This window comes from Nicotiana tabacum, chromosome 13 (genome assembly GCF_000715075.1).
Source record: "Nicotiana tabacum cultivar K326 chromosome 13, ASM71507v2, whole genome shotgun sequence".
NCBI lineage: Eukaryota > Viridiplantae > Streptophyta > Magnoliopsida > Solanales > Solanaceae > Nicotiana > Nicotiana tabacum.
Genome location: NC_134092.1, coordinates 21,227,439 through 21,242,296, shown reverse-complemented (window position 1 = coordinate 21,242,296; position 14,858 = coordinate 21,227,439). Strand labels below are relative to the sequence as shown.

General features: G+C 37.4%; 2 protein-coding genes across 3 annotated transcripts; both read right to left on the bottom strand.

The window, feature by feature from the left end:
• On the bottom strand, positions 1 to 5,191 carry LOC107821266 (metal tolerance protein 11-like). Of its 2 annotated transcripts, none has more exons than XM_016647693.2 (6): positions 4,407 to 4,526; positions 3,637 to 3,746; positions 3,267 to 3,512; positions 1,088 to 1,168; positions 721 to 954; positions 1 to 559 (listed from the first exon to the last, which is right to left on the bottom strand). In XM_016647693.2, the coding sequence occupies exons 2-6, from the start codon at positions 3,700 to 3,702 to the stop codon at positions 212 to 214; spliced, it is 975 nt and encodes a 324-aa protein (XP_016503179.1). In that variant the 5' UTR covers positions 3,703 to 3,746; positions 4,407 to 4,526; the 3' UTR covers positions 1 to 211.
• Positions 5,192 to 13,995: 8,804 nt separating this feature from the next.
• LOC142168015 (uncharacterized) lies at positions 13,996 to 14,343 on the bottom strand. The gene has a single exon (XM_075228663.1). It carries the CDS (start codon positions 14,341 to 14,343, stop codon positions 13,996 to 13,998), a length of 348 nt encoding a protein of 115 aa, XP_075084764.1.
• Between the last annotated feature and the right edge of the window lie 515 nt (positions 14,344 to 14,858).

Below are 14,858 nucleotides of genomic sequence, written 5' to 3'. Positions count from 1 at the left end.
TATATATGAATAGGCAAAGTAAATTAAAAAAATAATAATAATTCATATTACTTGTTCTAGGGAACATCCAGATCATAGCAGCCTTTTCTTTTCCATATTTTCTTTTAAGGAGCAATCACCAGATCAACCGATCTCGAACAGCATATCAGAGTTCACTTATGCAGAGGTATTAGGTACATTGGTTAGATAAGATGTCACAATATCCTTTTGACTATTGGTATGCCTGTGCATGTTCAGGTTTGTGGCTGTATTCGTAGTCAAGATGAACGAAGGCCCGCTCAATCTCAGGCAATAGTTCAAGCTTCTCCTGCAACGACTCGCCAATATCATGTGCCTCTTGCAAAGGCATGTCCGCAGGCAGGACGATATCAACTTCAACAAAGTAGTGAGAACCAAATGTATAAGCCCTCACGGTATCTATATGCCTTACGGCCTTGTGATGATTCCAGCAAAGGTAAGTCAGCTTCTGTAGATATTCTGGTGCAGCTGACTTGCCGACGAGAGAGTTCACATTCTCCAATACAGTCATTGACCAAGTTCGAATGGTATACAGTGCGAGCTGCAGCAGAGGGAAAATAGTTTAAAGCCACTAACTTTGTTCAACTAACCTTGTTTAAAGTGAGAGGATTGACAGCCCCATTAAAACTTTTCCTTTTTCTTTGCACATTTCTTTTAAGGGAGGAGGTTGTTGGTGGAATAGAATCTAGAGATAGAACTTACAATCATAGCTCCAACGGGATCTATCCAGTCGGTGATGTAGTTAGCAAGCAATGCTGCAATGAGACCAATTATGTTTGTGATAACATCAAAGAAATGATCCTGGGCATATGCTTTCACAATCTCATTGGTAAAAGACCGGCAATACAACATTAAAACTAGTTTCACCAAAGTCACAAAGACCATAATCCCAACAACCCATCTCTCCTGCTCCTTGGTAAGGTTGAAATCAGACTCCTGTGAGAAGGTCAATGTTAACATTTGTCGTTGTGCAGGATCAAGGAATAATTATAACAATCCATGTAATTTTCAACCAGACAATACAGCATAAATAGAGCAGAAATTTGCAATCATAGAAGCCACAACTTACATCAGATATTAGTGTACGCATAGACTCCAGAATTATCTGCAGTCCCAAAGTCGCCATGACAGAAGCAAAAACAAGGATTCCCTGTGTATCATTTTTCAAAGTTAAATTGGACCAGCTCCCAAGGAAGAAAAGAAAACAATCATACAATATCTCTATTCATGCCGGTAAGTTGTTATCACCAGATATGTAGAAATACAAGTAAAACTGAAAGTTAAAACACAGTTCACTTTGAACCCATTGGGAATTACACAACATGCACTTTGAAGATAGCCATAGACCTGCACTTTGCTCTAGCTACATGAAAATATCAAACATGTAAAATCATTCAACTTCATAGGATCAGCCAGCATGCAGGGCAAAACTTGTTTGCAGACTAGATTTTTACAGTGGGATCATCCCTGTATCCTAAGGAATTATCAACTGATTTAAACCAGAAGGTCAAAAATCTGAATAGATAACACAAATTAAATGAACTAGTATCTCCACGATGGCAATTTAAGTACTTAGCACCAAAGTAAAACTTCTCGGAGTTATTTATTTACAGATATTAGGCAAATTATCTTCAAACCAAGAAGCTAGAAAACACTCCTCCTCCTTAAGATGTGCATCCTAAGCTTACTAACTAAATGCAACTGTTATGAGTACTACACCAAATTCATGCCCAAACTAATTATTCATGGAACAATAAAAGAGTAAGTGATTGTTGTCAATTTTGATAATCCAAATGAGATAACAGGAATACATGAACGGCAAGAAAGACTATGCAAGAATCCAAGTGTAACTCAAGTCTATGTTACCTCCTTAGTTATGTTCAGACATTGGACTAGTAGAAACATCAGGAGATAATAGTTCTTTTTATAGGTAACATCAGGAGTGATAATCTAGATGTCTATATGCATATCACCAAAACACGATTAACTAATTGAATTTGAGGATCGCTACTTAAAGCGAGCACAATGGCTATCAACCTAACCTGATGTGGGAGAAAATGGTCCATATGGGAGGCTAGAAGCTCCAATATCCATGACAGATCATAAACAGAGACCATATTCATCCCTCCACAGTAAAAACAGAACACCTAAATTTTTGCCAAATTACTAATAGACGCTTAATAATCTTCCTGTAACCCCACCCTCTCTCATTCTATACTGTCAGTAACAGCAGCCACTGCTCTCTCTCTCTTTCTGTCTCACAAACATTCTCAGTGTGGTTCGCCACTGAGGCTACACTTAGAAGACAACTATTGGAGAAAGAGATGCTGAAGATTTGCATCTCTGTAGGTTTTATTGCAGTCATGTAAGCTGTCTGCTAGAGGTCATTATTGAAAGTTTGCACGTCGTTTCTTTTATTTCAACCTTTTATAGTTGGTTACTATCAAATATTATGTTGTTTTAATTCATTTAATTTGTCTTATAGCCTGTTTGGCCAAGCTTCTAAAATCAGCTTATTTTGAGAAGTACTTTTCTCAAAAGTACTTTTCAAAAAAGTGTTTTTGGTGATAAGCAGTTTGTGTTTGGCTAATTAATTTGAAAAGCACTTTTGAGCAGTAATTAGCGTTTGGCCAAGCTTTTAAAAACTGCATCTATGTGTATTTTTCTCAAAAGTGCTTCTCAGAAAAGTGCTTTTGGAGATAAGCTACTTTTTTTTGCTTCTCAAAAACTACTTCTGCGTCTCCTCAAAAGCACAATTTTTTCCTTCTAAAAGCTTGGCCAAACACTTTTTGAAAAAAAACACCTTAATTTTTGAAAAAAAAACACTTTTGGCCCAAAAAAAGGCTTGGCCAAACATGCTATTAGATGCATTAAGTTTGCATTTCTCGTGGTTCCATACTTTAGGTGAAAATTATTCCTTTGTTTTTTGGACTACGTCATGTGATGATTAGAGATTGATCTCAAGAAGAAGGCTAAGTTGCCTCTGCATCAACAAACAAAATGAATATTAAGGCTTACCATGACCACAAAATAAAAATAGCAGCGCCAGAGTTTAAGGTCCCTTTAAAATCAAATATGACAAGAACGCATAGTATAATTACCTTGTTAGACAACTTTTAAATCCATGAACATTGTTATTATATGCAGTAATCAACATTAGCCCAATAGCAAGTGACAAGTGCAAAAATGCCCTGATTAAAGGCATAGAAAATGTAAAAAACTTAGAGAACAAAAGCAGCAGCACTAACCAACGGCTGCATACGTTTCTTTCCAATAGGATATTGATATGGGTTTGGTGTCTGCATGGAGAAAGCTGTAAACCATAATATGAAACCAGAGAGAAGATCAAGCAGCGAATCCAATGTGGATGCTATGATGGCCAATGAACCACTCTTGACTGATGCATATACTTTAGCAGCAAAGAGAACCATGTTTGCAACATTTGATATCCTAATGGCAAATGTTTCATTTCTAGCAGTTTTTTCCCTCTCTTCCTGCAACCAAATTAATTGACCTTGTCAGTCCAAGCTTATAATAATATAAGAATGATTACATCTAGAGAAGAAACAAATGCTTGGTCTTATACATAAAGAAGAAGCAGATAAAAACTATCAAAACCTTTGACATCCCAGGTACAAAACCACGATCAGTCAAGGTGTCCATTTCATTGAAGCCCTCGAGCATTTCTACCTGTTGCTGGTAGTACTCAGCAATGTTGTCTTCTTGACCTATAAGCACCAAAGAAAAACACAGTGTCATAATCCGTGCCTTCAAGAACACCCCATGTCTTACGGTGAAAGCATTCAGTAAATCCCTCACTATAGCCCCCTATAAGTACTAAACCAAAGAGTTGATGGGAACCAAGGGTGACCTGCATTTAAAGGCCACCACTCGTACCAAAACCAATTATAAATTGTTAAAGTACCATTATCAATTCGAAACATACATTCTCATATGACAATTTAACAATTCAACAGAATGCAAAAGTAGCCTCTTGAAACAATCTGTTGACTGGCTCATGTCACATGCAAACACACACGCGCACCAATTAACCTGTTCTATTCAGAGGCATATCAAGGAATTGAAGGTTGCCGGTGCACTAAAGCTTCGAACAAGTCATGTCGTCTAAAGTGCATTCAGTTGGTTTGATGGTATTGCATTAATTTGATTCAACTTTGTAAGTATTCAATATGAGAAGACAACAACTCAGGTAAAAACACATATTTTAACAAATCCTCCTACCGCTACTTTGTAATTGAGGTTGCCACCTAAAATACATGAGTAGTAGTTTTATAAGAATTTTATATACTCGGGTGCCAGTGCACCCTCACATATTAACATAGATCTGCCTCTGGTTCTATTACACTGACCTAACCACATAGACTTACCTGGTGAGTGCACTCAGCTAAAGTTTTCTTCTTATTTTCAGTAAACTGAAGTGCTGAAACGCATTAAATTTAAGCTTTAACGCTCATGCTCTTATAACAATAATTATCCATCTAAAACTTATCCAAAAAGAATCATCCATCTACATACAAAATATATGCCAATTTGCTCCAAACCAGTGAACTGCCCATAAGCATGTTCAATTGTCCAGAGAACAATAAAAAGTGAATATAGCTTAATATCTTTAGCAAATTTACACCATCCATACAAGAATCATTTTGTTCTTCAGAAAATTGAACCCACGTGGCAAGAAAATACTTTCTGAAACTGAAAAGTATAAAAAGAGTCCCCACTAATTAACCAACTAAAGGAGTAAGCTTAGTGTTTGAAAATTTCCGCAATTAGTAAAATCCTACGCACAACAGAATATCAGTCAAGTATTTAATACATCACTGATTAATAGGAATCAGCTGTATAAATCCTTTATATAAATTCCACTCCATTCAAGTGGTGTCTCCACTAATTTACTATCCTAATGCAACTAGTTAAGAAATTAGCAGAGAATAACACTCAAAGCGGCGTCGCATAGAGAGGTGGAGAATGTACTTAAAACCCCAAGGCAATCATGGAGGCCACGTGGAGGCTTCTCTTTGGTTTCAGACGATAACCGCAACTCGTCGAAGTTTAATCTCCATGATCGGTCGGCATTGTTTGTCTCCAGCAATAAAAGCTCCTCTTCGGCGCCGACGCCTTGATCGCCGCCGTGAAGAGGTACTACTTCTAACATTTTCCGGTCACCGGAAAACAGGAAAAAACCAGTTGAATACACTAGGTAAAAAACTGGCGGCACCTACTTGAAGGAGCCGCAGAAAGTGGTAAAGTGAGTAAATTTGATGAAACTCGAGGGACCTTTATGTAATTTGGAGTTCTTAGTGGTGGGTAGTTGTGGAGGCTATATATGGCGGAACTTTTTTGAACAAGGAAAGTGGAACTAAAAATGATTACTGAAATTTGGAAAATCACGCGCCACGAAATTTAACTCGCTCGTTTATTAGCTGGGATGAAAATGACGTGTCACTTGGCCCCGCTTAGATTGCTGAGTTTGCTCGTCAAGATGGGAGATATCATACCACGTGTACGGTGTAGATACCAAGTCTTGGTAGATTTTTAGAAGATAACGTGGAAAACGGAAAAGGTCACGTGAAAAGAAAAAAAAATGCTTACACTTTAAAAATAAAATAAATAAAAATAAATATATTCCACACTTTCAAAAATATACTTTTTACAAGAAACAATTTGCGTTTGGTTAATTCATTTAAAAAGTACTTTTGGGTAACAATTATTTTTGGCCAACTTCTAAAATGTGTGTTTAAGCGTATTTTTCTCAAAAGTATTTTAAAAAAAATACTTTTGAAGAGAAGTTACTTTTTTTACTTCTCAAAATTACTATATGATCTTCAATTCACCATAATATTTGTGATTAGAGTTTTTTAAACTTGTGGTATTAAATATATAATAATATTTGTGTGAACGTAAAATTTTATTAATAAGATTAAATTGAAGATTTTAATTAAATTATTCTATAGTTAAAATGAGTTTTTTAATAGACTAAAAAGATATATGATCATAAAAATTTAAAAAAAATGAGTAGTTTTAACAACATTAAAGAATAATGAAAATTCTAATAAGTAAAAATTTTTATGTAGTGGATATACGTTTATATTGATTGATTTAATATAAAATTAATTGTGAATAATATTGGAATAATATTTTTTTTCTAAGAAGCAAAAAGAACGAATGAAACCGAGGAGCGATGCGATTCACATGATTCATTGATATAGGTGATATGACTAGGGAGTGGGTCCCAGTTTTGTTTGAACAAAGCAACTTATGCTTTTTTATCGGACTTCCTTTAGATAATGAAGGAAATTTGCAGATTCCGTGTCGTTGGAGGCACCACAACTCCACAAGGCATAGGGATATTTTGGAGGTCAAAATTATAATATTAGTTTATTATAAATAAATTATAAATTAAGGTAAAAGTATATATTAATTAATTATTATATTAAGCGATAAAACCGTATGTAAAGACATTTGTCTATTGCGGGTACATTTACCTGTTTTAGAACGCCAAAGGATGGAGAAAATGAAAAATCGGACAATATATTGTTTTTCATGAGGACTTTTACATGAATAGTCTATCGAATTCGAATTCGATGTTTATATTTTTTAGCTAGTATACATAAATTATATACTGATTAAATATATGATTATATATATTGTATGGGTCCAAATTTATCTTTAGTCGAAATGGTATTAGTAAAACATTCCCGGAATGTCACGCATCGAAATAATCTAATTATCAGCGAAGGTCGCGGTCGAAGAGTCAACAAGACCGAAGTCGAGGAGTTGTCATCGAGGCCGAGATCGAGCACCCTTAACAGAGCTATAACGGCTAGTTTCGAGATAGGATACAAAAGAGAATATTTTCTTCACTTGTATTGTTAGGGTTTTTAGGAACATGCTCCCTATAAATAGAAAGAAACACAATGATAGAGGACATGTGATATTCATTTGTAAAAATACACTTTAACTCGAGAAAGAGAATTGGATCTCATTGCAAATATACAAACATCACATTTTTATGAAGATTCTTGTCTACACTTTTCCATTAGATCCAAGAATAACTCAAATATTCAAATGATTGTCCATCACTCATCATTGTGAGAAAAACATTCATTGATTTCATCATTTCTTGGGTGACTCATTCATTCTATTTACTTAATTGTCATTTACTGCTATTCATTGATATTGAATGCTACATTATTGCCTTTGATTTCTGAAATATTTATTGCATACTGTCGCCGCTATCCGAATATATCTACATAGTATTAGTTGCATTTTTAAGAACTCCATCTTAGGGCTATTATTGTTAGCTAAGATTAACCCTCATTTATATAAATTTAATTATTTGAATCAAGATCTATATTTTTGGTTAAACAATTTGGCGCCGTTTGTGGGGATTTCTCAGCTAAATTTTTAGTTTCATTCAGATCTATAATTAATGCAAGTCAATAATGTCAAAACCCCGAGATCTCCTTTCTTTGTGCATACAAGACCCTACATGGTAGGTAATCAAGGAGAAAGGACAAAAATAACAAATGACTTCGCAACCAACCTCATGAATGTCATCAACGGAAGTTGTGAAACAGTAGGCTAGGACACGACACCCAATGCGTCCCCTAGGCGAGAGAGGTCACATCCCCCACACTGCAGCATAAAAAATCCAGCGGAAAAAGGGCCTCCACGTCTGCAGACGAAGGAACGCCCCCAGTTGTAAAGAAGCTCCTTGAAGCATGACTGACCGACACACTAGCAAGCTTCCTCAGTAAATCCGCTCCAGGCATGACTGCAGAAACCGCAAGAGCTTGCATGATTGTTCGCAACAAATTTTCATCGTACGGAAAATAAACTGCAACAAAAATAATATGAAGAAGAAATTTTATTGATAAGTATTTATGAGTACACTTCTTTGTATCCCTTGATTCTCCTCTATGAAATTCTCCGTGATTCGAGGGCTTGAGAAGCGTCTTTCTCGAATGTAGGACGTTATAGACCTCCTTATGATGTATTTAATCGCCAAGATCATCGAGCAGCACTTTGTTGTTTCGGGTTGATCTCCGGGAAGAACTCCGTTGATCACTCCTTTGTTGAAGAACTATGCACTTGATGATTGATCTCTCTGTTTGTGGATGCCTTCACCAGTTGCGGGATGTTCTTCTCCAACTCTCAATGTCTTTAGAGAGTTATGTAACCCCTCTATTTATAATGGTAGAGGATGGACAGTCCAGCTACATATGAACCCTCTTGCTTGATTCTGATTGGGTCATTATTTTGGACTGGGATTGCCACATCATTTAACAAGTAGCATCATCTTGTTGGCTTTGGGTTTGACTGGACATGCCATATCACTTGACATATGATGAGTCTGGGCCTTAAGATAACATAGACCTTGGGATTGAAAATAATAAAATGGACTAATTTTAATTTATATAGTCCAAATTAATTATTTAACCCAAATAAATTTAATCTAAATTTTGTATGGATTAGACCCAATAAATTTTATATGTCTACAGATGTCCCCTACTTCAAGACTTGTTAGAGTGTAGGCTTGTCGAAACTTGAAGACGAGGCTTGAAGTATCCATGAGAAGACCACTTTCTTTCTTGCCCATAAATAAAGAACTTGAATTCTCTGGGCAATCGTAACTCTCCGGTGAAGCATGTAATCAAAGCCATCAAACAAGGTCGTCTTACTTTGCTTTCATTTTTTAATTTGGATATAAATTCAATGATATATCTCTTGCCATATGTGAAGTTCACTAAATGAAACTGACCTAAATCGAATAGGAAAAAACTTCTAATGCCAAGTATATTGTACTTAAACAATACTTTATTAGTAACCTTTATAGTAAAATTATGGTAACCAAAACATGGTCATATTGAACAATGTATGACAATTCCATCATAGATCAATTTCTTATGACAAAGCCACGTGAGACATAAGCCTTCCCCTCTTCCACTTTGACTTGAATTCAAATACGTCTCAAAAGTTACCTTCTGATGAATATTTACCATTTAAAATTTTCAATTCAAACAAGAATTTTCTTTTTTACTTTAAGAAGAATTCCTTTTCCATAGGAAAAGTTCTACCTCCTTAAATAATCTATATAAGGGATCTTTGTTGCCTTTACCTTGACATATGAAAGTGGTGAACATAGGGTTCTTTTCACGCTGAACACAACTGCTCGTTTTATGCTTTCACTTCTTTATTCATTTATTTTTTCTTTTAAAATAGAAAGAATATCATTCATGCCTTTTTTAATTGCAGTACTAGTCAGCCAACTTTGTATCCTTGCGAAAAAGAATTCATATTTTGCTGTAGGAGACTTCAAATTATGAGCCGCTTATTTCTACCAAAACTAGACTCATAGGACTTAAACATATCAAAAAATTAGCACGAATCTCCTTTTGTATCAACTGAAAATAATTTTCGAAATTGATCTACACGTCTTGCCCGTGTTGATCTCACAGCATTGCGCACTCTCGACGAAAGATTTATATTATGAGATCAGAGAGTCCAAATCACGGGCCGCTTGATTCTACTGATTCTAGACTCAAAGAAATCCAGCATATCAAACAATTACAGCCAAATTCCTTCTGGATTGTCTGGGATTAATTTTTGAAGTTGGCATGCGTGTCTGGCCCATTGATCTCACAACTCTGCGCACTCTCGGCGAAAAAGTCGTATCTCGAGATAGGAGCGTCCAAATCACAAGCCGTTTGAAGCGTTGGAAATTAGACTCCTAGAGATACAAAAATATGTATAAATTATAGTCAGGATATCCTTAGGTTTCCCTAGATAATTTTCTGAATAAAGAACATAAGTTCCAACATGCTGGCTTGATTTTTTCAGCTTTGTACGCTCTTGCTAAAACGATTCATATCTCAAGATAGGAGCATCCGAACTACGAGATGTTTGCACCGTTGGGAAGAAGACTCGGAGATATACAATATCTATAAAACTCGAAGCTCCAGCCCTTTTTATCCAGACGCAACAAATCTTTGAATCAAGTGCTGAAATCGAGAGGATTGTTCGGGCAACATACTTCTTTTTTCCTTTTTTTTTTGCAGGTTTGGAGAAGATATATATGGAGAGTTCTCCAATCCGCATCATGAGAAAAAGTGGATGATCACCATTCCTTTTTGTAGGTCAGAGGTTCATAAAGTGTACGATACATCGAGATTTGACGGAGAAATGCACGTCACAATGCTCACCATCCGCATTGAAGCGTCGTGTCATTGACACCGGTTCTTGTTGCTGAGTGAAATATCCGCATCATTGTCCTTATTTCTTGTGTGTGGCTGGTGGAACTACTGGTTTCAGATACTCAATGACCTAACTCATGGTCAAGGTCATAGATTAACGAGGCTCCCTAATTTTAACTTCCCTTTCCATGCTGATTAGTTTTAATCAAACTTTTTGTTACTCATGCTAACCTTTTTATTCTTTTCTTTTCTTAGAACGTGGGGCTATGGATAACTATTCATGAAGCAGCAAAACCACTAAACGAAATCAGCATTAGCCCATGAAGCATTAGTCCGAAAGCAGAACATCTCAATTAGTGCACCGAATGCATCTATCATCGTTAACCAACCCGACCAGCAGGAACCAAAGCATACAGTACTCTACAAGAAGATAGCAGTAAGCCTTATGTCGAATTAAGCGTCTTGTTGCCAACATTGACACTTACTGCTAAACTGAGCTTTGCACAGTCGACACCAATTAATCATGTGAAATCACAAGTTTCATATCGTCTACATCGACATTTATGAGTGGAGTTGAAGTGCATGTTGCTGAAACGTCGTGCTATTGGCACTGAGGACTTTCAAGATATTTTCCTTTGCAGGATTTTGTGAGAGTTCTAGCGATCTTGATATCCCTAAGAAGATGCATTGCTAGCAAACTTCTCATCTCTTTGTTGCGGCTTGGCGAGAGACATGAAGTGTCTTTTCAACCTTGGCGATAAAATCACTATTCTTGGAGGCTTGGAGAGACAATATTTCATCATTGGTGAGCCAACATGTACCACATCGCATCATTTCAGGTTGACGGGGAAGACAATTGGAGTAGGCCTTCCAAACTTCGGCAAGCAAACACTTAGCGCATCTTTGCAAAAATACTTATTTCTCGATGCAAGAGCAATGAAATCACAAGCCGCTTCTTCCTAAAGAATCATATCTCGCAGGGATGGAACATATAAAAAATTCAGCACCAAATTCCTTGAGGATTAGCCGCAATGTATTTTTTGAAACTGATAAACGTGTCCAGCATTTTAACTTTACAGCATTGTACAGTCTCACCAAAAGATTGATATCCCGAGCTAGGAGTGTCCGAATCATGAACCGTTTGTGCCATTGGAAATAAAGCTCTGACACCTATAATACATGAAAATTTCATAGTAGGATTCCCCTCAGAATGGCTGCAATAATATTCTGAATTTGCTCCTGATGTCTACCGCACTTGCAATCCAGTTGTGCGCACTCTTGATGACAAAATCATATCTTGAGCTAGGAGCATCAAATTTACAAGTCATTAGCACCACTGGAAAGAAAATTCAGAGATCTACAAGGCCTAAAAAATGTCTTGGCAAATTTCCTTCCTCAACGGACGTAGTTATTTCTTGAATTTAGTCTAGACGTCAATCATGCTGCCTTTCAGCTTTGTGTCTTCTTACTGAGAAATTCATATCTTGATCTAGGAGCATCGGAACTGTTAGACGTCTTTGTCATTAGAAAGAAAACACGGAAAGAAGAATCACTTGAAAATATTATTGCATAATTCCTTATGGACTGGCCGCAATGATTTCTTGATGTTCATCTAGTTGTCTGCCTTGTGTGTTTTTTTCCAGCTTTGCGCACTCCTATTAAAATTAATATCTCGAGCTAGGAGACTCCAAATTGCGATTCGTTTACACCATTAGAAAGTAAACTCATAGAGCTGCAACACATATAAATTTCACAGTAGAACTCCTTTCGAGCTGGAAACAAAAAATTCTCAAAATCCCCCTAGCTGCAGTAGCTTTCAGATTCGTGTAGTTCCGGCAAAAGAAATAGTATCTTGAGCTAGGGGCCTCCAAATTGCGAACGGTTTGTGTTGTTGGAAAATAGACATACAAAATCTTAGGGGCATAACATCTTCCATATGGACCGCAGTAGTGTTTTTCAAAGTTGATCTCGGTGTCTGCTGAGCTTGCTTTCCATCTCTATGCTCTCTCAGTTGTCCTACGAATGTTTTTTTTTCTTTCTTGAAATTGACTTTACAATCTTGCATGTAGTAACTTTGACTATCATGCCTCACAAATCTTATCCATTAGTTTTCTTTTGCAGACTCGCAAAGGAGCTCAAAGGGTCCGGATATCAGACTGAGATGTCATACAAGATGCAGATATGTTGAAGTTTTGAGTACGCAAAATATCTATAAGAAAGAAAGAATTATTATAGTAGATCGTCATGCGAAGCCACCCCTTTTTTTAAAACTCATGCGACTAAACTTGGAATGAAACTCTAAATTGCCTACGTACCTCGGTGAAGAGGATCAAGTCATAACGTAGTTCCGAGGGATGAGTTTGTTTTTTCTTTCATGCCCTAATTTTTGCCTAGGTCGTCCCTTTAGAGGTTTTCAACCTAGAAGATTTTGTTTTTTGGCCGTACACAGTTTAGACACATACGGACCAGGAGTGTAGCAACATGCAGTTTAGGCTCATGCGTCGAGGAGCGTAGGTGAATTTCATGGGAAGTATTGCTTCAAAAAATTTCCGGTGATCGGACCAACTTTGAGACCATCCTTATCAATATTTTTGTATGCGCTACTTGAATAGGCTTCTTTCACAACATATGGCCCATCCTATTTTGAGGTAAACTTGTCACATATGTGTTTGTTGAGGATTACGGGTCGTCGAACAGTTAGGACTAAGTCTCCCACTTGGAACGATCGTGGTCGAACTTTCTGGTTGAAGGCTCTAGCTAGCCGAGCTTGATAGCACTCCAATTTTTGTTGCGCTTCCAATCTTTTCTCAGCCAATGCCTCTAATTCTGCTAGGCGAAGTTGAGCATTCTCTTCGGACGTGAGTCTTTCTTGGATTGTGATACGCAATGATGGAATTTGTTGCTCAAACGGTAGGACTGCTTCTATGCCATACACCAAAGAGTAAGGAGTTGCTTGTGTAACAGTTCTGAAGGTTGTCCGGTATGCCCACAAAGCTTCACCAATTTTCTCATGCCAATCTCTCTTGTTCTTTGCAACAACTTTCTTCAAAAGGTTACCAAGCGTCTTGTTAAAAGCTTCAGCAAGGCCATTGGCGGGTGCATTATACATTAAAGACTTATGTTGCTTGAAACCAAATTTCTCGCATAGACTCCTCACGAGCTTGTTGTCAAATGGCATTCCATTATCAGTGATTATGTATCTTGGTATGCCATACCTAAAAATTATGTTTGACTTGATAAAATCGGCAACAGTTTCCTTTTTTACTTCCTTGAATGGAACAGCTTTAGCCCACCTAGAGAAGTAGTCTGTGGTATCCAATATGCACATCTGTCCCTTTGATGACTTTGGAAGCGGTCCAACAACGTCAAGTCCCCATGCATCAAAAGGCCATGAAGCTACAGTTGGATGGAGAGGCTCTAGAGGTTGGTGGATATAGTTGGCGTGGAATTGACATACTTGATATCTTTTGGCATGTTCCATGCAATCCTTCACCATTGTCGGCCAATAGTAGCCCATCCTCTTGATGCGAAAATAGGGCTTAGGACCAGATTGGTGTACTCCACATGAGCCAGAATGTGCTTCCTCCATCGCTTGGTGGGCTTCTTCTTTGCCAGGACATCACAAAAATAATCCTTCAAAAGAGCGGCGAAATAATGTCCCCTTATAGAAGATGAATCGTGGTGTCCTTCGCTTGATGTCTGTTCTTTGTCACAGATCCTCAGGTAACTTTCCATGTTCAAGGTACTCTATCAATGGTTGCCTCTAATCCTCTTCTTCAATCACCCAAACTGACGTATGATGACTTTCGTTGATTTGAAGATCAAGAAGTCCGGGAATGACCCATCGATGACACACATGTACCTTTGTTGACTCATTCTCTCCAAGTGCCATCATCGTGGCCAAGTTAGCCAAAGCATCAGCCATGCGATTTTCTTCTCTTGGGACGTGGTTTAAGAACACCTGGTCAAATTTTTCGAGTAACCAAGAAGCATATTGGTGGTATGGAAAAAGATCTTCCTTCTTTACATCGTAAATCCCCAAAAGTTGGTTGATGGTCAGCTTAGAGTCTCCGTATATCTCTAACTGTAGAATCTTCATGTCTAATTCCATTTCAAGACCGATGATCAAAGCTTGGTACTCTATAGCATGTTGGGGCATGTTTCACCTAAAACAAAAGAGAATGGCAAGATTGGTCTTTCTGGAGAGATCAACACAACACCTGCCCTTGCACCGTTCCGACATGTAGATCCATCAAAGAACATTATCCATGGTGGCAATTCTTCAACGAACAAAACATCTTCATCTGGAAACTCATTAGAAATCTCTCGTTCCGCCAGAAGAGGGTGATCAGCTAGAAAATCGGTGAGTGCTTTTCCTTTCATAGCTTTTTGAGGTGTGTATGTGATCTCATATTGGTTAAACAATATGGACCATCTTGCTAGGCGTCTAGAAAGAACAGGTCGAGTCATCACGAACTTCACAGGATCTGATCGAGAGATGAGTTTGATGGTGTATGCTTCAAAATAATGCCTTAGTTTCTTTATTGTATAAAGTAACACTAAGCATATTTTCTCAACAGACGTGTAGTTCAACTCAGCTCCTATCAGAGATCGACTGAGGTAGTA

What these genes read in the sequence shown, in the direction of transcription:
- LOC142168015 (XM_075228663.1), bottom strand. Translation starts at nt 14,343, where the DNA reads ATGGAATTAGACATGAAGATTCTACAGTTAGAGATATACGGAGACTCT.
- LOC107821266 (XM_016647693.2), bottom strand. Translation starts at nt 3,702, where the DNA reads ATGCTCGAGGGCTTCAATGAAATGGACACCTTGACTGATCGTGGTTTT. An exon ending in TTGTACCTGGGATGTCAAAG is followed by an intron (nt 3,513 to 3,636) that starts GTTTTGATAGTT and finishes ATTTGGTTGCAG; the next exon opens with GAAGAGAGGGAAAAAACTGC. An exon ending in AGAAACGTATGCAGCCGTTG is followed by an intron (nt 1,169 to 3,266) that starts GTTAGTGCTGCT and finishes AATGATACACAG; the next exon opens with GGAATCCTTGTTTTTGCTTC.